Raw genomic sequence first — 22,392 nt, 5'->3', positions numbered from 1 at the left:
TTTGTCTGAAATTGGGAAGGAATCCTTTCACAGGAAGGATTAAAGTCAACCGATGGATTACACAGCTGCCCCGGCTGGGGAATAGCTTTTGAGTTTCACTTTGACCTCAGAATCGCCAAAATCAGGGCTGAAGCAAATTACCTTCAATCACGAGGAGCTCTTCGCCCTTCTCCACATCCGAGAACTGTGACAACACTTGAGGTCACTCTGCCCATCGTGTCTGAGCCAATCAATGAAGGGATCCAGGCCAGGCTAACGTTTCCTCGCTGTCAAACTCACACTCAGTCCAAAAACAACCCTTCAGCACAGTGTGTACACTTTTATTTCACAAACTGTCACTTTATGATCCAACTCGAGCTGCTTTGCAACCTTGGTGGACATGGGCAGATCTAATAGCAGGCTTGATCTGCGACCAGTATGTTTAGTGTATTCTGAGCCAGTGGCTTGCAACAGGAGCAGAAATCTAGCAAAGGCAAAGCTTCAGGAGAGAAAGGGGCACCAGTGAGAATCAGAAACAGGTTAATGTGCTTAAAGCTTGAAATATCACAAATTCATTTGAAATGACCAGCTCTTGTAACTTGGGCCCACAAGCACGACCAGATTTGTATCACTGTATCTTCAGTGCATGCTTGTTTCAATAAGGGCATTTCCTTGCCTTCCACTGTTCTGTCTGGAGTTCTGAGCCAAGTTCACTCAGGGTTACACCCCTGCAGCCCCACCCAAGCTGCCCAGGTTCACTTCTGAACCTTGGTCAAGGAATAGCAGCACAGAAGCAGGCCATTCTGCCCAGAAGACAGTGTTAAGATACTAGTCCAACCTATTTTGCCTTTTCTTTCATACTCCCTTTGCTTTAACCACACACACCAGCCTCCCCTCCGTTCACCATGCCTACACTTCCCACTCTCAGAAATCAGGACCCTTGCTGCCCTGGACATTCTCCTCTATCCCGTTGGGAAGAAAATACAAGATGACTTCTGTTCTGCTGTTATAAGACGAATGAACAGACCTCTTTTACAATAAAGATCTTTTCACCTTACAATTACTTCATTGTCTCGATGTACTGATGTATGGAAATCTGTCCGGATGGCACACAAAGATTTTCATTGTATCCCATTAGATGTGACAAATGATAAGCCAATTACCAGTTTGTCAGTGGGCTCCAATTCAGCCACTAACTCTTCAGTCACAATGTAAATATTTCATGGTCACTATATCTTTGAGTCTGAATTTCTGTGCCTACATTCCAGTGTGAATCCCAGTAACTGTACACATTGCTGGACTGGTAATGCATGTCACCCCCTCTTGGTCTAAATCCAAGTATGCAGTCTGAGAGACCCGTGCCTGATGAGGTGCATCCCAGTGCAGTTGCACAATGCGCTCTTCCGAAACCTCAACATCATTCCCCCTGACGCCAACAGCACACAGTACAGTGCCAAACTGTGCTAACAGGTGTCCCAAATCTCTCAATCACTATTTGAACCAACTGCAAGATATGCCAATGATGGTACCTGTGCCCTCACAGTTGACTTGAGTTACATTGGCATGCCTTGTGGAAGGCTCTCAGCAGATGGTGAGTTTACAGTAACTCCTGTGCACAACAGCACGTAGAAAGTGGAGTCACAGGTAGACAGGACGATGCTGGCCTTCATCAGTCAAGGAATCAAGTGTAAAAGTTTGGAGGTCACCGTGCAATTGCACAAGATGTTGGTGAGGCTACATTTGCAATAGTGTGTTCAAGTTTTGGCTATTCCGCTACAGAAAAGATATTAATTAACTGAGAAGAGTGCAGAAAAGATTTACATTGATGTCGCCAGTACTTGAGAGACCGAGAGAGGTTAGACAGGCTAAGTCTTTATTCCTTGAAGTGCAGGAGACTGAGAGGTGATCTTAAAAGAGCTATAATCGAAGGTATGATCTTTTGTAAGTCCAGGCCAGAGACTAAAGGTTGGAGGCCTGATGTCTGAGAGTCCAGAGGCTTGGCCTGGGGCTAAAGGCCTACCTGTGTGTGTGAGGAAGTGGGTGATGGGAGGGTGAGAATGGGGCTTGTGGCTTGTTTGGCTTTTGTTGTTTTGTTCTGCTGGAGAATTGTGGGCAATACTTGCAGGCTGCTCCAGCACACTTTTCATTGTATGTTTTGAATCTGAAGCTGAGGCAACATCATGAGGGGCACTGACAGTCTTTTTTCCCCTCAAGTTAAGGAATCATGAACTAGAGGGCATAGATTTTAGATGAGGGAGGAGGAAATTAATATGGACTTGAGGGGAATTTTCCTCCTCCCACACAAAAGGTGTATGCGAAATGAGCAGCCAAAGGAAGTGGTTGAGGCAGGAACAATAACATCAGTTAAAAGACACTTGGAACTCAATGGGTGAGGCAGCTTCTGTGGAGGGGAACGGACAATTGATGTTTTAGGTTGAGACCCTTCCTCAGGACGGAAAGAAAGGAGAAATAGCCAGATACTTGGATTAGTAATATTCAGGATAAACAGTCTCCAGTGTACAATAGAAAAGACAGAGCGAATCAGATGGGATCTTTTATTTCAACATTTAAGAGAAATTTGGGTAAGTACGTGGATGGGAAGCATATGCAGGGCCATAGTCCATGTGGCGATCAATGGGATAGGTAAGTTTGGCATTTGAATGGGCTGAAAGGCCTGTTTCTGTGCTCTATGACTCAGTGAGGTAGAAATGAGTAAATGAGTAGAGGTGGTTGGCACTGACTCGGTGGGCTGAAGGGCTAGTTTCATGTATCAAGCTTTGGGAGTGCTTGCTGCCGAGGTGAGTGTCCAATAAAACAAATACAATGTATTAACTGGTCATTTCTACAGCTCTGAGTTTTAAACTGTGGGTAACAGGAATAGATGGGAGGAGAAAATGGGGAAATAAGTCTTCTCTTCTGCATCCGTTTGACTCAAACTCTTTAATGATCCCGATCATTCTGCTGCTCCTTCCTGGACTCATTCACCACCTGTGGAATCAAAGAACAACTTCCATTAAGAAAAATAAACATCTTAAAAGATTTTCTAAACTGTGCAAAGGTCGAACAGGAGGCAGCCAGTTCCAAAATCAGTGAGGACTGGACTGCTGCTAATGCAAGTTCAATGCAGGCTGTGAGCGGGACTCTCGCCTGCACAAGGTGGCAAACCGTCACCCACAGAATTCATTTCCTGACTCTGTGTGTAGCAGCCGATTAAGATTTTCACTGCTGTGCTGTAGGTATTTCATTTTAGCTGTTGTGTAAAAGCAGTCTGTATTGCTCTCAGCTTGTCTGGGTTTGAGCTGAGAGAAGCAGCTTTGTTATTCGACTTAGGAATGTGCTGGCAGCAAATCAGGATGGTGGATTTGGGAGGAGGTTCCAGAGCATGCGGGCAGAGGGGCCTCTGTTGGCGGGAGCTGGGAGAAGACAGGATAAGAAACATCTCTGTTACACGAGGTGCTTTGTGCAGCTGAATGGCTTCCAGAAGGGAAAGCCAATACCCTGGTAGGAGGCCCGTTTGTTCAATTGCCAGCGACATTCAGAAGGTGGTGTGAGCTTTCACACAGACCGAGGGTTCAGTGTGTGAGTGACCAACAAGTTCAAGATGAGCTCCGGCTTAATCATGGAATTTGGAACATTGTGTTACAGCTCTAGACGACATTGTTTAGGCAGTATTTGCATTTTGTGTACATTTTTGACAGAGGGGATTATCTATATCCCAAATTGATGCCTACATCCATAATCCACTTAGGAATTAGTCTGAACCCTTTTCCTTGCTTTAATTTCTAGGTTTGGTTTGAACGATAATTCCAAGGAAAAGGAATCAATTAGTGATATCTCTCTAAAGGTTTTTAGACTATCCACATTTGTCCAAACAAAAAGACTGCTTTTAATTCATTATTCTCACCTCTCCATCCTGAGTCTCAATAGTTTTGATTAACACAGTCTTCCTGGTTTGAATGTCTTGCAGATTGTGATCATAGTCTAAAGTGTGGTACAAACAGAAACAGAAATAAACCACACTGAAGTGAAAGGCACCATCTCAAATATTTCAAAGTCTCTTCTAAACCCTTACAGACTTACCTCGAAAGCTGAGTGAGGCAAAAGACTGGACTGGGACTGCAATCCTAAGCATGCAAAGAGACAGACAGTGATTGTTAATCCTATAAAACTTCATCTCATGGTTTCACAGACTTGCTGAAAAAAGTATGAGTGCATCAGTGAAGCTTTCATCAGAAGCATTTGAAACTTAATCTTCTACATCCTGTAACAGCCCAGTGTTGTGCTGGGAACAAAGGTATGCTCCAAAATAAACTGAATTAATAAGTTTTGGTAGTATCATGTGCAATATTGTTAATCCTGGACCATTTAAAACTACTCTAATTTAGTAATAGTCCTGATAAATTTTGTACATGACTTCTGTTTTGAATTTGTATAACTGTAATGTTGCTGTACTCGTATATGAAAATCATCTATGTTGTATTTTATAAATGGATAAATCTTGGTAGCTTTGATGCAGATTGAGTAACTTTGAAAGTGCAAAAGCTAATATTAATTCATAAATAGTATTTTCTGAACAGATCTGTTCTGCACAGGTTGGTTGTGACTGCTCCACAATCTGGTGATAATTCAATACTTGTTGAAGCTAATGTGTTTGCAAGGAATTTCTATGTAGTTACTTCATTTTTCATTGCTTGTACTGACAGGCACCACACCACATTACCAGTGGATAAATGTGAACGCTGTCCTCTTTAACAGCTTCTCAGGTACAAGTTACGGGGATTAGGCCAGAGAGTGGAGTAGAGAAGGGGAGAAAAGAGAATCAGCCATGACTTATGGTGGAGCAGAGTCACTGGGCCAAATGGCCTAATTTTGCTCCTATGCCTTATGGTCCAAGTAGCAGTGGATAATATGTGCTGTCAGTGACAACCATGATTGGGGAAGAAAAAGGAAAATAATACTTCAGTGTTGTTTATTGAGCTCCACTTGGTGCCAGGAGTATTTTTATTAGCAAGACCTTGATGAGAGTATAATTAGCATGGTACTAAAGGTCTGGGGAAAGATTGGAAAGCTTCTCATTGTGTAACAGTAGGTATAATACCTGAATACAAATCACGATCAAAGAAGCTACCGAATGTTGCTACACCATCTCCATCATTGGCATCCATCTCACAGACAGGAGGTGCGTTCGCGTCGCTTGCTTAAGTACATGAGTGCAGCATAGGGATGTTTTCACTCAATCTTTAATGTTCCGGTCCTTTATGCATCCAGGGCCTCTGGGACATTCCTTCTGTAAATGGGCTACACACAAGCCAATGCAATGCTGAGGGAGCACTGCCCCTATTCAGGTGAAATATTGAAACCAGGCTTCCTCCGTCTGTTCGGCTGGCTGCTTTCACTCCCTGGATGTTACTTGAAAATAGGCAGGGAGGCATGCTCTCCCTCCATGACGAAGAAAGGAACCAGCCAATTACTGGAGTGGGATCCTGCAGTGCATATTGGCCAAAACATTTGGCTAAAATGTAAATTGTTGAATGCACAGGAGACCTGTTAAGGTGTTGAATGAATATGAATCTCTTTGCTGCCTCTTTGATGTCTGATCCAACCATTTTTTTGTTCTATCGGGCACGATTTTCCTCTCTGGATTGGCAAGAGCTCATTGGGAGAGATTCCATTCACAGGTTTACATGAGGGCTGTTCCAACATCCTGACAAAATCCCAATCCTGTGGGAAAGCTGGAATGGGCATCAGGGTTAAGGTTACCCCAAGCACAAGCTGCTTTCATCACCATACTTTTGAAAAGAAAAGTTGTTTAAAAACTCTTGTTAATACCTTTCTGGAATATTAATGCAAAACACCAAATAAAACTCCCAATGTACAAAAAGTATCAGCTGAATATTTATTTTCTTACTCTTTATTCACCGTCCTTTTCATTTTAATTTTAGTTTTCTTCCTCCTCTCTCCAGCCATCTTTGCTATACTTGAGGTTTGGAATTTTTTCTTTCTGCAGTAACACTTCTCCCCATAACCGGTTGACAGACTGGAATTTCAGCTAATGGAAAGGTCGGGTTCTGCTGGCGACCAACTCTGGACAACAATGCGACTATGTCAAGAACATACAATACTCAGTGACATCGACAGGGCCTATGCTGCATTTCTCTATAAATGGAGAGAAACTATTCGTACTGATGGGGAGACTGGGACCAATATTAGTGCCAAAGTTGCAGGAGTAGGGTTTGGAAACATTTCAGAGAGTGGGAAGTATGTGGCACTGTATTTTAGCAAAAAAGGCAACTGACGCCAGTTTCAAACAAGTGAAAGTCAGCAGATGCTGGAAATCCAGAGCAACACACACAAAATGCTGGAGGAACTCAGCAGGCCAGGCAGCATCTGTGGAAAAGAGTAAACAGTCGACGTTTCGGGCCAAGACCCTACATCGAAACATCAGCTGTACTCCTGGCCATAGATCCTGCTGAGTTCCTCCAGCATTTTGCGTGTTGCCAGATTAATTGTTAACTTTAAATCTGAGATTGATTGAATGTACTCAGTGATCAAGTCTCCATGGGTTGTAATTTCCAAAGATTCACCACCCTCTGGGTGAAGATAGCTTAAGCCCTCATTATGAAACTGTCACCTCCAGTTCCAGTTACCCCAGCCAGGGAAAACAACAGCTCTGCTTCTATGCCAAAGCCTCCCAAGTGTCTACAGAGGGTTGAATGGCGTGCACGTGCTTGAGTTTGAGTAAGCTCAGGTTGGACTGTACCAGCCTGGCTCGCTTAACTCTGTACAGAATGGTATAGTTTGTTTCATCCTTCGTTTGGAATCAATAGCAATGTACCTGCAGGTCAGTTTTTAGCAGTACACAAATCAGGAATCACCAGCAAGTCCAGCTCCAGTCCCATTTGCCCCTTTAAGGTGAGTTGCCTTCTTGAACTTCAGGACATCCTGAAGAACTTCAGTGGGTCACTTCTTGGCCCCACAACGATGGTCAGATAGTAAACACGATTCAACAGGGTCTCTCAAGAGACTCTTAGATAGGAACATGGCATTTAGAAAAATAGAGGGCTATGCGGTAGGGAATTTCTAGGAAGTTTATTGAGTAGGTTACATGGTCAGCACGACATTGTGGGCTGAAGGGCCTGTAATGTACTGCGGATTTTCTATGTTTCACACACAAAATGCTGGAGGAACTCAGGCGTCAGGCAGCATCTATAGAGGGGAATAATCAGTCGGTGTTTAACAGGCCAAAACCCTTCATCGAGATTGGAAATAAGGTGAGGTGGGGGGGGGAAAGAGGGAGGATGAAGTAAAAATTAGGAGCTGATCGGTGGAAGAGATAAAGGGTCGAAAAAGGAATTTGCTAAGAGAGGAGAGTGGACCATGGAAGAAAGGGAAGTCAGATAATGCGTTTTAGTGAAGGATAAACAGTGGGTGTGGTAAAGTGGCAGGGACACAAAACCAGAGACCTGGGTTTGGTCCTAACCTCAGGCACCGTCCGTGTGGAGTTTGTACGTTCTCCATATGACTCCATAGGTTCCTCCCACATCCCAAAGGCATGCAAGTTGCTGAGGTGATTGGCTGCTGTAAATTGAGGTAGAATCGAGGGAGTTGATGGGAGTAGACTGCAGGGGTGTAGGGTAATAAGGAGATGGGATCTAGCAGCAGCTGACTGGTCCCCTTATGTGTAATGTGTACAACTAATCTCTTTGAACCTCCTGATTCAAAGACAAAGGTGCTGTCCACAGAACCAGACATGACTGTTCCAATCAGGATCCTGTGAGATTTGGAAGTGGTAATTACCCAGTTTGACCAGATCTATGCAAAGTTGGAAGCTAAAGGTGCCCAACATAGTCTGAAATTGGGTAGGTCAGGGTACAGCACCAGTTCTCACACAGAGAATGGCCTCTGCTCTGGAGACACTGTCCCCATACCAACTGGTCCTGAACCATCAACTTTCCCTGACGATGCCAAGTCCTTGATAGAGCTTGTGACAGCTCCAAATCCTGGCTCCCAAGTAATCCAGCTCACCTGCTCTCTTCCCCTTCCAGTAGCTTCCTGTAAGTGGCAATTTCAATGTCCAGGGCCATCTTGACATTGAGCAGATCCTGATACTCTCTCAGATGTCTCGCCATCTCATCCTTCATGTGGTGAATCTCCTGCTCCAGGCGACTGATGGTGTCCTGGTAACCTACGGACTCAGCAGAGAACTGCTCCTCCATCTCACGGAGTTGACGTAACAGAGAATCATTCTGCAGAGAGATACTCAAAAAGCTTATGATACTGGCTCTCCTTACACAGACACTGCCCACCTGGAGTATACCCCACACTGTGTCGGGAAAGATTAACTCACCATAAGAAATCCCAATGAATCGGGGTCTGACTGATCCACCAGGCTGAAGGACAGCTGCCAGCCTGGTGTTATAAGACTAGAGGATATACCTCATACGTTAAAGATAAACTCTTGACCTCAATGTCAGGGGTGGCAAACTTGTACACGCATGCCCGAGGTGGCAAGTGCAATAATTTTGCTGCCACACAGAATGCAGTGCTGCCCCTCGATTCTTTCAACCCCACTTACAATAGAAAGGTACACAATGATTATCTACTGCCAAATGAAGCAGTGGATGATTTTTTTACAACCCAAGAACAGTGAGATATTTCCACAGGAAAACGTCTCACTCCAGCACGGCACCAGCTATCGTAAGAATACGTGGCGTTGGATGATGTTTTGAAGTTCTCACAGACCTGGTGTGTGCATTAGTATTTAGATAGTGAACAGATGGACCAGTTGTCACTGGCTTCACTCTGCTTATAGTCTGCTGTTTGTGAGTGAACGCTGGATATTCAGTGACAACAACAGTAAATAATGTATATAGTTTAGCGGCTCTATAAATATTTATTTTTACATAATATACACCAAAGCTTATAACTTCACATTTCCATTCTTTGTTATATATGAGATACAATAACAATACTATTTAGAAACGATGTCTTTTTTCCCCAATTCTTTTTAAAAAGATTATTAATTTTTGAATGGGTTTTAAAAATGCTTCATTTATTTCAATCTGTCACTGTTAGTTTTATTAAAAGTAAAACAATGAATACATATACAACAGAACTCATCCTTTTTCCTTAAAAACAAGTGCATAATTATTGCTACTAATTCATTAATGGAAGATAATCTCTGCTCAAAATTACATGGCACATGAGAGATTCTTTTTCCATTATTGCCAATTTGGGCACATGCTCTTAAAATAGGTTTGCCACCCCTGAACCTCATCGCGACCCTTGCACCTTATGGACTGCCTGTATTACACTTCCTCCACAATTGTAACACCTTATTCTGCATTCTTTTATTGCTTTTCCCTTGTACTACCTCAATGTACTTTTGTTTGGAAATAATCTGTACGGATGGCAGGCAAAAGAAAGTTTTGCTCTCTTTCTCAGTATATGTGCCAGTATAAAGCAGTATTAATTCCAAACGGCACACAGGCTACTGTTTGAATCAGATTGGCCTATCTTTGCACCCAGTACTGCGGATTGACAGCTCCGTGATGCAAATGGATTTACTGAACAAGAAACTGGTTGCTCATCCAACTGGAAAGAAAATTGGTGCTGAGGTACAAAGATAAATGTACATCTCTCAGCTTAATCAAATGACATTTGAGTCCCTTTGCAATGGAATTTGTACTTCAAAGAAGTTTCTTGTAGAGTTATGACGTTGGAGTGGTTGAGCTCCTGGATTGTTCATCCAAGGATGTGAATTTGAATCCACCATGGTAAATGAGGAATTTGTAATTAAGTGAAGCTGAAATGTTCAGGACAAGGGAAACAATAACAGTAACAGAGAAAGTGCAGTACAGGCCAACAACAATGTGCAAGGGCCAAGAGTCCAGCTTGTTCTGCTAGGGGGCTGTTCAATAGTCTGATAACATCGGGGTAGAAGCTGTCCTTGAGCTTTCGGGCTTTGTATCTTCTGTCCGAGGCTGGAGTGGAAAAGAGAGAATGTCTGAGGTAGTTAGGTCTTTGAGTCAATGGAGTTTTTGATAGACCTTATCTTTTGGTCTGTCACAACAGCCAATTAACCTACCAACCTGCACATCTTTGGGATGTGGGGAGAAAGTGGAATCTCACATGCTCACAGGGAGAATGTGCAAACCACACGCAGCCAGTACCCTAGGTCAGTATTGAACCATGTCTCCGGCAATAGCTCTATCCACCGCGCTCCTGTGCAGCTCACTATAACAACCGGTAGTACCATGGACCTAAAACCTCCTCACCACGGCCCCCCCCCCCCCACAAACCCCCACCGCTCCACTTATTGATGGGTGGAATTTTCCACTTACGGTCCCTCTCAGAGCATCCAGATCACAGGTCAGGGCCTGGATCTGTCGTCGTGACTCATTCAGGTCCTGCTTCGTCTGCCTGAGGGTCTCGTTACTCCGGTTTGCGGCATCTGTCAGGTCCGAAAACTGTGGAGTGAAGGGCAGCGAGAGTCAAATCAGGCGGCGTATCTGTACACGCTGAGGGGAAGAAGTGGAGGAAATACTAACCCCTTGCCCAGGAGGCAAGTGTACTTACCTCCATGGCCAAACAACCGAGTGGAAACCACCATCAAACCTCACATGAGGCGAGGGGAAGGCACCGGTGAATCTCAAATCCAGGATGAGCTGTTGTTAGCAGAAGGGGAATGCTGGGAAGCAGAGTGGAGGACCTCAGTAATGGGGAGAGGCTGACCTTGTGTTCCCTGGAGTAAAGGGGATCTGAGAGGAGGCCTGACAGAGGTGGGTAAGATCATGAGAGGCATCAATAGATAGTTTAAATCTTCCTACACAGGGCGGGGGAGATCCGAAACAAAAGGCTTAAGTGGAAAGAGTTTGAAATGTTTCTCCCACTTACAGCAAGTGGCTGATATCTGGAACTTGCAGCCAGAGGAAGTGGAGGAGTCAGAAATTCTTGCTACATGTTAGCAGTATTCGGGTAAGGTATAAAAGTAAACGGTCCTGATGAGGGCAAAAGGGATGGGCAAAAAAGGCCAGCATGGTTGCTGTGGGCCAAAACATCTGTTTCTGTGCTGAACACGTGATTCTGTGTGCGTGTTTTTTTGTGAGATTAGGCAGATTAAATCTGGCAACTTTTGGGCTTGGTCAGGCAATAGATTACTCAAATTAAAAAAAAACCTACCTGGCCCAGGCCTACATGTGACTCCATTCCCAAGCCCCATTGTCTTAGAAAGGCCAACAAATGCTTGTGTTGCCATAGTCACCACATTTCAGGTACAAACGCACTCATTTTCTTTTTGGACAAATGAGGAGGAACTTCTTTTCCCAGAGAATGGTGAATCTGTGGAATTCTCTGCCTTAGGAAAGGGTAGAGGCTACCCCAGCGAGGTAAGCTCCACCAGACAGATGACATATTCCTATTCCTCATGTTGTTATGTTGTTACTAAGAGGGATGGGTTTGTGAGAAAGCGACGGGGAGCTTATCTATTGCATTTGACACCCACAATGACAGACTCCCCCTCCCCTTCCCAACGCTCCCTCCACCACCGGCACACAGTGGCTGCATTGTACACTGCAGGCTCTCACCCAGGCCACACCGACAACCTCCAGCACTGAGAAGGGTAGTGCAGCGGACACATTGGAACATCACCCTCTACAGGTTCCCCTGAGTCTCACACAATCCTGACTTGGAAGTAGAGTGGATCTCAGTTGATTGGGCAACTGGTAAATCAGGACAGCCTCCTATTCTGAAAGAACAAAAACTAATCGAGAAAATAGCCAGGATTCCCTTTGTTTATTTGGAACTCTACGCCGCTTAATTGGGGCAGGGAGATAGCTGCCAAACAGTCAAATGGTTGCTTGTCTTCTTTAGACCTTTTTAACTATTTCCATGATACTTTGGCTAATTAGGAGGGCAGCCACTTTAATTGGGCCAAAATGTATTAATCCTGATGTGTCCCAATTAACCAAAATCGACTGTTTGTCACTATATACATCTGCATTGCGACTAGGTGCACTCCCTCCCCAACACCACTGCGGCAGCACCTTCTCCAGAAGAACTCCAGCACTTCAAGAAGGTGATTCACCCCCACCTCCTCAAGAGTGATGAGGGATGAGCAGGAAATGCTGCTCTTGCCAATGAAATTTAAAAAATAAACACCCCACTGCCCTTTCACCTTGGATTTGTACCATTCCTCGGCCTCTTGCACGTTCTTGGTGGCGATGGTCTCGTACTGTGTGCGGATCTCCTTCAGAGCCGCTGTCAGGTCTGGCTTTGACACTTCCATCTCAACCTGCACCTGGGAGGCCTGCAGGTTCACCTGGAGCTCCCGCAGCTCCTACAGTGAGAGAGGAGCAAGGAACACAGAGACTTAGACAGACACACAGAACACGCTCGAATGCTGACACTGCAGTTCTTCAAATTTTCTGAGACACAAGGGATTCTGCAGATGCCGGAAGTCTTGAGCAACACACAAAATGCCGGAGGAGGTCAGCAGCTCAGGCAGCGTCAATGGAGGGGAATAAACAGTTGACTGGGTGGGTCAGCACGGACTGGTTGGGCTGAATGGCCTGCTTCTACACTGTGTTGATCTGTGACTCGATGACGGCTCATACCGAGACCATTCATCAGGACTGGAAAGGAAGTGGGTGGAAGCCACAGCAATCGGGTTAGTGAAGGGGAAGGCATGCAAGCTGGCACTAGAATCTGTGGGATTTCGCGGCAGACAAGCTACTAATGCAGCAGGGTAACGGATCCTTCCGCCCATCAACCGTCCACTTACACCAACCCCATACTTTAATCCCCCCACAATCCCATCAACTCCCCCCAGATCATGGGAGGAAACCACACGGAGAACACGCAAAGTGCTCACGCAGAGGTTGGAATTGAACTTGGGTCTCTGGAGCTGTCAGGCAGTTCAGAGAGATCTCCATGCCAAAATGGCAAAACAAGTCATTTCCTCCCGGGAACTTTACAGATCTGGTAACTGATGATATTTGCCAAGGCTCTGGGAACTTTGGAGTGGGTGCAAACTGAATAGCTCTCCCTTCCCCACTTCCCCCCCTCCACAATATAACAGCAGGAGCCCGCCCACCCACCCAGTGTGGTCTCTGGGTCAACTCCCTGTGCAGTGATAGCACATGCTGTCATGCAGAGGGTAGTGTGGCACCGGATCCCTCTCTTTATCCCTCTCGGACAACTGGGGAATGAGACATTCATTCTGGGCAAAGGCCACTGTGTGATGTGGAAAGTGATATGGATAGTTGGACACTGAGTCACCCACAATCTCGCTGAATAGAATGGGTTTGGGAGGCTGTTCCCATGTTGTGAGCCTTGCAGGAAATATCCAGCATGCAGGTTGCACCACACACAAAATGCTGGAGGAACTCAGCAGGTCAGGCAGCATCTATGGGAAGGAGTAAACAGTTGATGTTTTGGGCCGAGACCCTTCAGCAGGATCTGCAGATTTTCTCTTGTTTGTGCTGGTGGCACCACACTGCTTGGTACAGTGGCACAATGGATAGAACTGTTGTCTCAAAGTGCCAGATTCCAAGGTTCAATCTTGACCTCCGGTGCTGTCTGTGTGGAGTTTGCACGTTCTCCCTGTGACCATACAGGTTCCCTTTGGATGCTCCAGTTTCCTCCCACAGTCATGCTGATCAGCGAGTTAACCCAGCGTAGCTGGGTAGCAGGAGAATGAGAGGAGAGGGTATTGTCAATTGACATATGAAATAGGATAGGCTACACGGACAAATATGGGGCACTGGGATTAATGGGCACACTCAAACAGCTACCGTTCACTCACTGGCCAAACTGATGGCAATGAGGGAACCATCAAACTTAAATGAGTCAAAGACATTGGAAGTAAGCACACCAGATGCCATTGTTCTTGCCATGTGCATGAAGGAATGGAGGCTGCCATTTTGTGAAGCTGCTCTGTAACCTCCATTTTGTGAACTGTTTGATGAACTGATTCTTTCTCTGGGTTAACTTAATCAAAGCAATTGAATGTAGACACAAGAAGTTTATGCTAATGATCTGTTAAACCCCAGACCATTCTCAGATGAATTGTTACATTATCTCAGTCCAGCGTCATTGGTTTGAACCAGAGTTGAACAGAACAAAAGAAATCATCTAAGGAACAAAGCTGTGTAGCCCTTGACTACAACCAATGGGAATCGGACACAGGAGTCAGATGACCTCAACCTAATGAGATTGAAATGCAACATTTGAACTGATAAGGAAAGAGTATAAGAATGAGGGGCTTTGAATGCAATGTGGTGAGAACTCCAGAGACTAACTATTGCAAAGAAGAACCCCATGCCAGGGGCTGGGAGAACAACAAAAGGATTGATCATCTGGCCAAGAGAAGATCTCTATGTCAGTGTAATAAATTGCATAAGGTAGTCTGAGTGAGTATTGGCACAGAGGGAACAGTAGAATTCAGGTTTGAAGTTGTTGGCCTGGGGTCAACATAGATTTGTTGATATATGTATTGAGACAAGTAAGAGTTGCATCGTGAATTGCGAATCAGTTGATGATTCAACAACAACACAGCCCCTGTCTGTGCCATAACAAAATATGAGCATGGGAATACAGGCATCAGGGGAACAGCTAACAAGTCACCTCGTCATGTAACTTCTTGAGAAATTCAATTTCATCCAATAAAGATTCCACCTTCCTCTCCAGCTCCAGCCTGGCCAAGGTCGCATCATCAACATCCTGTGGGGTCAAGCATAAGAGTGTAAGAAACAGTAGCAGGCCATTTGACCCCTCGCACCCCTGTTCTGCCATTCCACAGAATTGTGGCCGACCCTCTACCTCAACACCATTGCCCTGCACTAACCCTTTATTCCCTAAGTGGGGGGGGGGGGGGGGAGGAGTGGAGAGGGTGAGGGTGCAGAAAGGCAAAAGGGGAAAAGTTGATAAGGAAAGAGAAAATGCATATTTTTTAAATCGATGTGGGCTAGGTGTTATAGTAGTGTTTGCTCTGAGTTAACTCTAAAGTCAGAGCAACAAAGAACAGGCCCTTTGATCCAACTCGTACTTGCTCAATCACAGCAGTCCCATTTTCCCTCACTTTTGCACCTGTCCAAATGTGGGTAATATAACTGCACTAACCACTTCCTCTGGCAGTTTGGTCCATATGCAGACCACTCTCTGGGTATAAAAGTTCCCCTTCAGGTCACTTAAAACTTTACCCCTTTACACTCCTCACTGTAAAGTCGAGAGAGAAGAGAGTTGGATTCAGCGGAATGTCTGATGGCCTTGTGAGACCACTTAGCCCCTCAACTTTGGTGCTACTATTCATCGAGATATGGTTGAACTGCGCTCTGTGTGCCTATTTTGGCTCCACATCCCTTACTAAACTAGCGTGGCAAAAAAATATCTATCGCACCAAGGTTTAAGATGAACAATCAAGCAAGCATCAAATGGGAAGGTGGGAATGAATTCAACTATTTGTACAAATAAAATAAAATAACAACCTCCTGAACTTTTTTCCAGACGCCCAACCATTTTCAGACCCACTGCACCCCTGAAACTGACCCTCCTGTCCTACTGGTTTAGCATCCATATCCTTACTTAGTGTTATTTTGTGAAGTGGCCTTCAGTCATTGGCGTACATGAAGGGCCACGCACCATGACCATTTCCTACCGTTGATGGTTGCTGTGGCCATGGGTGCATGCTGCCACAGGGTGCCTATCACATAGCAATCCCTCTGTGGGGAGTACCACCGAAAGTCTTGCATCAGGTGCGAGTGGCTGCCAACAATAAATAGTGCCTGGATTCAGATCTAACAACTTATGCCACCCCACGTTTGCCCAGTAAAGGCTTCTGATCTGCATAAAATGTGTGACAGTATGGGTTTAAAGAAACCATGCCAGCGATCGAGGGTGGCCACTCGTAGATTTTCTCTGTACTCTTTCAACCTTATTTACATCTTTCCTGCAGGTAGGTGACCAAAATTGGACACAATGCTCCAAATTAGGCCTCACCAACACCTCATACAACTTCAATACAACATCCCATCTCCTGTGCTCCATACTTTGATTTATGAAGGCCAATGTGCCAAAAGCTTTCTTTACGACCCTATCTACCTGTGACACCACTTTCAATGAATTATGGACCTGTAGTCCCAGATACCTTTGTTCTACCACACTCCTCAATGCCCTACTGTTCACTGCAAGACCTACAGGTCATACTGAAATCCAACAGCTTGCACTATGAACTTGGATCCCAAGATCTCTCTGCTCAGCAACACTGTTAAGGATTAAATTCCATCTGCCATTTTTCAGCCCATTTTCTCTCCTGGTCCAGATCCTGTTCCAAGCCATGATAGTCTTTCTTGCTGTCCACTGCACTCCCGATCTTGGTATCATCCGCAAATTTGCTGATCCAGTTGACCACATTATCATCCTGACCATTGATATAGATGACAAACACCAGTGGACCCAGCACAGATCCCGGTGGCTCTCCACCGGTCACAGGCCTCCAGTCAGAGAGGCAACCCTCTACTACCACTCTCTGGCGTCTCCCTCAAAGCCAATGTCTAATCCAATTTAATGTAGCTCCTTGAAAAGGTGATTAAGGCGGCTTATGGAATGCTTTTATTTGTCAAAGCATTGAGTTCAAAAGTCAAAGGTTATGTTGCAACTTTATAAAACTCTGGTTTGTCCACATCTGGAGTATTGCGTACAGCTCTGGTCACCCCACTATAGGAAGGATGTTGAGTCTTTGGAGAGGGGGCAGAAGAGGTTTACCAGGATGCTGCCTGGTTTAGAAGACATGGGCTATCACCAGAGGCTGGATAAACTTGGTAGTTTTCTCTAGAACACCAGAGGCTGAGGAGAGGGTGCAGAAGAGGTTCACCGGGATGCTGCAAGGAGAAGATGGACAAACTGTTTTCTCTGGAGTGGCAGCCGTCAGTGGTGAGCCACAGAGCATTGGATTTCTAGGCTTCTCGTACTTAATAATTGGTTTTGCGGCTTCTCGCCATTAAGCCCTTGCGCTTTCTGTTTAATCTCGTCAAGTTAATTGTGACTGGCATGGGTTTCAGGCATTCGATGATTATTTAATGCGGACTCCTGTTTAGCACTCGTCATGGGGTCCTCGCTCACACCACTGCGTTCAGTTATTGCCAGTGTTCACCGTGACAGGCGCAGAGGGAGGGGAGTTCTATAAGATTACGAGAGGCATAGACAGCCAGTGTCACTTTCCAAGGGAGAAAATGTCTAATACTACAGGCATACATTTAAGGGGAGAGAGGAAGAGTTCAATGGAGATGTGTGGAGTGGTGGGCTTCTGGGGTGGGGGTGGAGAGATTCAAGAGGCCCTTACGTAGGCACATGAATATTGCAGAGAATGGAGGGACGTGGACCATGTGCAAACATTACAGATTAGTGTAATTCGGTGTCGTAACATAATTAGCTCAGCACAACTGTTGGCCAAAAGACCTGTTCCTGTCTTGTTTGAATTTAACCTCCTGACTGCTGAGTGGGCTTTGAAATCACATCCATGGATCCACAACCCCAGCCTCTGGATACCAGGCCAGGCCAGGCCAGGATGCTGGTTAAGGAGCCCTCCACTCCAAAGAGACCTTTCCTTCACTTGTTTGTGACTAGAGCAGCCTTTCTGCTTTAAGACTTGGGGGAAGCTGAGGGTTTTCTGTGGTTACAAAGGCCCTTCGTCTGGCACTCCATTTTGTACATTTCACCATTTGAATTTTGAGTCTCTCAGCCTGACCGTTTTTGCAAGATAACTTCTCTTTGACATTCATGCAGATTTCACTGTATCACCTTTCGTTTGTTCATTTCTACTTGTCGGTCTGAGCCACTCACCTTCCTGAACAGAACCAGATTATTTTCAGCATCGTCCCTCTTCTGCGCTTCCTCTTCCAACCTGCAGCACAATTACACACGAGTGTTACTGAGAATAAAACACCAAGCACCTCAGTCCTGCTACGGCAGGTGGACGGTCATCAAAGCTGGCGGCTTCTCTTGAGTTACCAATTTGCAGTGAGGAATGTGGCTAAGTTTAAAAATGGCATGCAATTTGCAAAACTTTCCTTAAAAATGCAATGACTTACTTTGTCAGCAAGTGCTGCGGCTATGTTTTGAGCAAGATAATGTACAAATAAGTGCCACGTGTTCTGATTTGATAATGTAACCATTTATCAAGGGGTACATCACACACACACACGCCAAATGATTACTGGGGGTGGGAGGAGCCATTTTCCAGTTGGTAAACAACCCCTCCCACACCTTTTTTGCTCCGTGTTTCGGTGATGTTGACTGAAGCAGGAGTGTTGACCGTAGCTCCTGGAATTTAGTTTAAATAGTCATGAAGCAATATGGCATGGATGCAGGCAATTCGGCCCATCCAGGCCATGCTACTGTTGAACCCACCCAGCTACTCCCAATTTCCTGCATTTGGCGCATGTCCCATTAGGTCACCTTCAGAAGAAAGATGGAGAGTCACAGATGTACAGCAGGGACACAGGCCCACCAAGTCCACATCAACCAATATTTCCTCATTTACACTAAACTTACTTCATCATCCTCTTCTATTGTCCCTACATTCCAAAGTGGCCAAAGCAATAAATGCAAATTGATTAGTTTGGCACTGACAGTAATATCATTGTATCAATAAAAAAAATTAAGTGACTTTCACCTCAGAGTTCAACCTCCCATGGATCAACTCAGAGGCTAATGTGTTGCCAACTGAGGTATCTGTTAAAAAGAGATGTCAATTAGGAAAGATGGCTTCAGGAACCTTCTAAGAAAATAGAGGAACTGCCTTTTTTGTCTGTGATGACACTTACATGCTGGTCTCAGGACAGATCCTGATATGTTGATGTCAAGGAATTTAAAACTATTGACTCTTGGCCTTTGATCCCCGATGAAGTCTGACTAACAGAACTCCAACTTCTTCCTCCTGAAGTCAATGATCAGCTCCTTGGTCTTGCTGACGTTGAATGAGAGGTTGTTGTTGCGGCAACACTCAGCCAGATTTTCAATCTCCCTCCTATATGCCAATTCGCCACCATCTTTGACTCAGCCTACAACAGTGGTGTTGTCAGCAAACCTAAATATTCCAGCATAATTAAAGACCTCACCCACCCCAGGCATTCTCTCGCTTCTGCTGCCCCCCCTCCCCCGCCAATCAGGCAGAAGGTACAAAAGCCAGAGAGCACACACCACCAGGCTCAAGGACAGCTTCTAACCCACTGTTATCAGACTCTTGAAAAGACCTCTTGTACGATAAGATGGACTCCTGACCTCACAATCTACCTTATCATTGACTGTCATTACCTGCACTGCACTTTCTCTGTAACTAACACTATTCTGCATTCTGTTATTGTTTTCTGTACGAACAGCATGCAAAACAGTTTTTCCACTGTATCTCAGAGCATGTGACAATAATAAACCAACCCACCAATTACCAGGCACAAGGAGCCTCCAATACTCATCTGTTATGGAAGACCATTTTTCTGATGCTTCAACACAGGATTCAAAACAGACCCCAGACCACCCCCACTCTCTCCCCTCCCAAAAAGTCATAGATGTACCCGTGATCCCATGCCAGGGTACAGGATTAGGACTTGAGGTGCCAGCTGCCTTTTGATACCTCACCCAATTTGGTGATCTGCGATACTCAACTCACAGCAGCTACGCACGCCAGTCATTCACCACTCACAACCAGCCTCAGCCACAGGGGCAAGGACACCGTGTGGTTTGTCACTTCCCCAGCCCTACAGGGGAAGTCACTGAGCTCCAGTGCAGGGCCTTCTCACAGGCTCCGCTAACTAAGGACTGGCCTGGGAGTGACCTCTGATCCGACTGAGAAGAACTACAAAGAACAGGAAGATTTGTCAGTAAAAGGACATTCAGCAAAGGAACAGCCAGACATAAAATCAGAGAAGTAGGAGGAATAGTAGTCACTTGGCCCTTCGAGCCTACCCCGCCATTCAGTATCATGGCTGATCTGTTTGGGAGGCCTCAATTCTTCCTTTGCCACAGTTCCCCATAATCCTCGATTCCCTGGGAACAGCAGTCAGCGAAGTCCACCAGGCCCCAATAAAATCATGTTTAATAAGCTCTTCAGTCCAACAATAACTGTCTTGTGAGGGAAGGGTGGTGTTTGGGAAGGCAGGGCCATCCATCTTGTCAATATAATGGCCCAGATGTCAACGTAATGCGTTGCCAAGGAGACAGCCTGCAAATCCAACTGGCCTTTGTGTGGAAATAATTCAGCGCCAAGCTCCCTAAAGTGTCTATCAACGGGACTCGGAAAACTAAAGGAGCCACAGTTGGGGGTTGGGGGGGCGGGGGGAAAGAGTGTGAAACTCATTTACACACAGTTCACTCTTCCTGTGCATCAAGGTCACCCTGCCTTGGTTTAAGTGGCTGAAATTGGTTTTAGTGCAAGTAAATTAAACACAACTTTCTGGAGTTCATCAATCCTGCTCTTACTGTATGAAGTTTTAGCCACATCTGTTTCCTCGGCACTGTGAAGAGGCTCTAAGCTGCCATGCTTCATTGCACGATTGATTCTTTGCTGCATTTTGCACACTCCACTCCACCGCCCCCAATTCCAAGGAAAAGGTGTCTGTTGATGCTCTGTTAAAACAACAGATTAAGCTGCGACCTCCAGCTCCAAAAATGCCTTCACATCCGGCTAGAGCTGGGGAGGCAAACCCTGACAAAGTAACATTGTGACATAGCGGGGAGGGAGATGTCCTCTGGTTGCCGTGTGGAATGTACTTGACTGCATTTTTAGTGGAGCTACACAGTCAGGCCCCAAATAACTCCACCCCTTGTGGTAAACTATGTATACCTGTCTGGACATGCCCCTCTGCTGACTGCTCCTGTGGCTCCTCCCACAGACCCCTGGATAAAGGCAATTGGAGGGACTGCTCCTCCCTCAGTCTCCAGGATGTTGTGTGGTGGTCTCTTGCTGCTAATCATGGTCTCTTGCAGCTAATAAAAGCCTATCGTTTGCATTAAAGGGGACATTGCCAAAGCAACGATGCATGCGGTGGACGAGACCATTCCCTTCCAAGTAGAGAGTGACGCCTCCGATTTCGCGCTGGCAGCTACCCTCAATCAGGCAGGAAGGCCGGTAGCATTCTTTTCTCGTACCCTTCAAAGCCCTGAAATTCGACACCGAACTGGATGGAAGACCTGGGAAATGATGGGGCAAGCATATTGTGGTAAACTATGTATACCTGTCTGGACACGCCCTCTGCTGACTGCTCCTGTGGCTCCTCCCACAGACCCCTGTATAAAGGCGATCAAGGCCTGAGCTCTGCCTCAGTCTCCGAAATGCTGTGCTCCGTTTTGTTGCTAATAAAAGCCCATCGTTCACCTCCCGTCTCCGAGAGTTACTGATGGTGCATCAATTTTATTAGCAGCAATTTTAAAACATGGAGAGCATTTTACGAATCGGCAGATTGGATATTGACCCTCAATCTCTGGAAGCCAGCATTGCTTTTGAACTCTGGCTTGCATGCTTCCAATTGTACCTGGAGGAGATTCGTGTGACCGAGCCTGCCTCGATGCACAAAATTCTCCTCTCCAGGGCCTGATCAGGGACCTGCCGACCTACCAAGGGGCACTGGACGCCCTCAAAAGACAGTACCTGCAGCCAGTGAACACCGTCTATGCAAGACATCGCTTAGCGACATGGCAGCAGCAGGCCGGAGAGTCGAGCGCTGAGTTTGTCCGGGCCCTACAGACACTCATGCGGGCCTATGTCTGCAGGGGACTGATGGCGGAACAGCATGTGGAACTCCTGGTACGAGATGCCTTTGTTACGGGGATCAGGTCAGTGTACGTGCGCCAGCGGCTGCTGGAACACGCCAATCTTACCTTACATTTGGCAATCGAGCTGGCCGACACACTGGAGGCCACTCTGCACGATGCTGACGCTGTCCAGGCGGGCAATCTCCCGCCGGCCCCATGGACGCTGCAGACCCCGCAACCCGCCGGCGAGTCGACCTCGGCTGCTGCCATTCGCGAGTCCCTGAAGTCCCCGCTACCCACCGGCAAATCGACCACAGCTGCTGCCCGTTGCAAGTCCGCAGAGTGCTACTTCTGCGGACTCGAAAAGCACCCCCGAAAACGCTGCCCGGCCCGCAAAGCTATCTGCTCCAGCTGCGGAAAGAAGGGCCACTTCGCCAAGGCCTGTGAGTCCAAACCACAAGCGGGGTTGAGCAGCGCCGCGTGCCAGGCATGGGGGTCACCATTTTGGTCACCACCATCTTACCTGCCTGCCTCGTGCGAGGCATGGGGGCAGCCATCTTTGTCGGCGCCACCTCGAACCCACAGGTGCTTACCAGGCACCAAGACAGCGCTTCAACCCTGGCCTCCGTGACCCTTGACCAAAGCGCCCCACACCAGCTTGCAAGGTCA

At 46.2% G+C, this 22,392-nt stretch overlaps 1 protein-coding gene across 1 annotated transcript in view; it reads right to left on the bottom strand.

Annotated features, from left to right (window-relative positions):
• Positions 1–314: 314 nt before the first annotated feature.
• The window catches only part of LOC132384654 (peripherin-like), a 40,940-nt gene continuing 18,862 nt past the window's right edge, over positions 315–22,392 (bottom strand). Inside the window, exons 2-9 of the mRNA XM_059955979.1 lie at positions 17,818–17,878; positions 14,605–14,700; positions 12,155–12,316; positions 10,323–10,448; positions 8,005–8,225; positions 4,060–4,103; positions 3,884–3,960; positions 315–2,967 (exon numbers count right to left, since the gene is read on the bottom strand). Of these exons, the coding sequence (XP_059811962.1) occupies positions 2,920–2,967; positions 3,884–3,960; positions 4,060–4,103; positions 8,005–8,225; positions 10,323–10,448; positions 12,155–12,316; positions 14,605–14,700; positions 17,818–17,878 (835 nt within the window). The 3' untranslated portion in view covers positions 315–2,919. The remainder of the gene's footprint in view (positions 2,968–3,883; positions 3,961–4,059; positions 4,104–8,004; positions 8,226–10,322; positions 10,449–12,154; positions 12,317–14,604; positions 14,701–17,817; positions 17,879–22,392) is intronic.

The sequence above is a fragment of the Hypanus sabinus genome, chromosome X1, assembly GCF_030144855.1.
Source record: "Hypanus sabinus isolate sHypSab1 chromosome X1, sHypSab1.hap1, whole genome shotgun sequence".
NCBI classification, from domain to species: domain Eukaryota; kingdom Metazoa; phylum Chordata; class Chondrichthyes; order Myliobatiformes; family Dasyatidae; genus Hypanus; species Hypanus sabinus.
The sequence above is the reverse complement of the archived record's forward strand: the minus strand, read 5'-3'. Positions and strand labels throughout refer to the sequence as shown.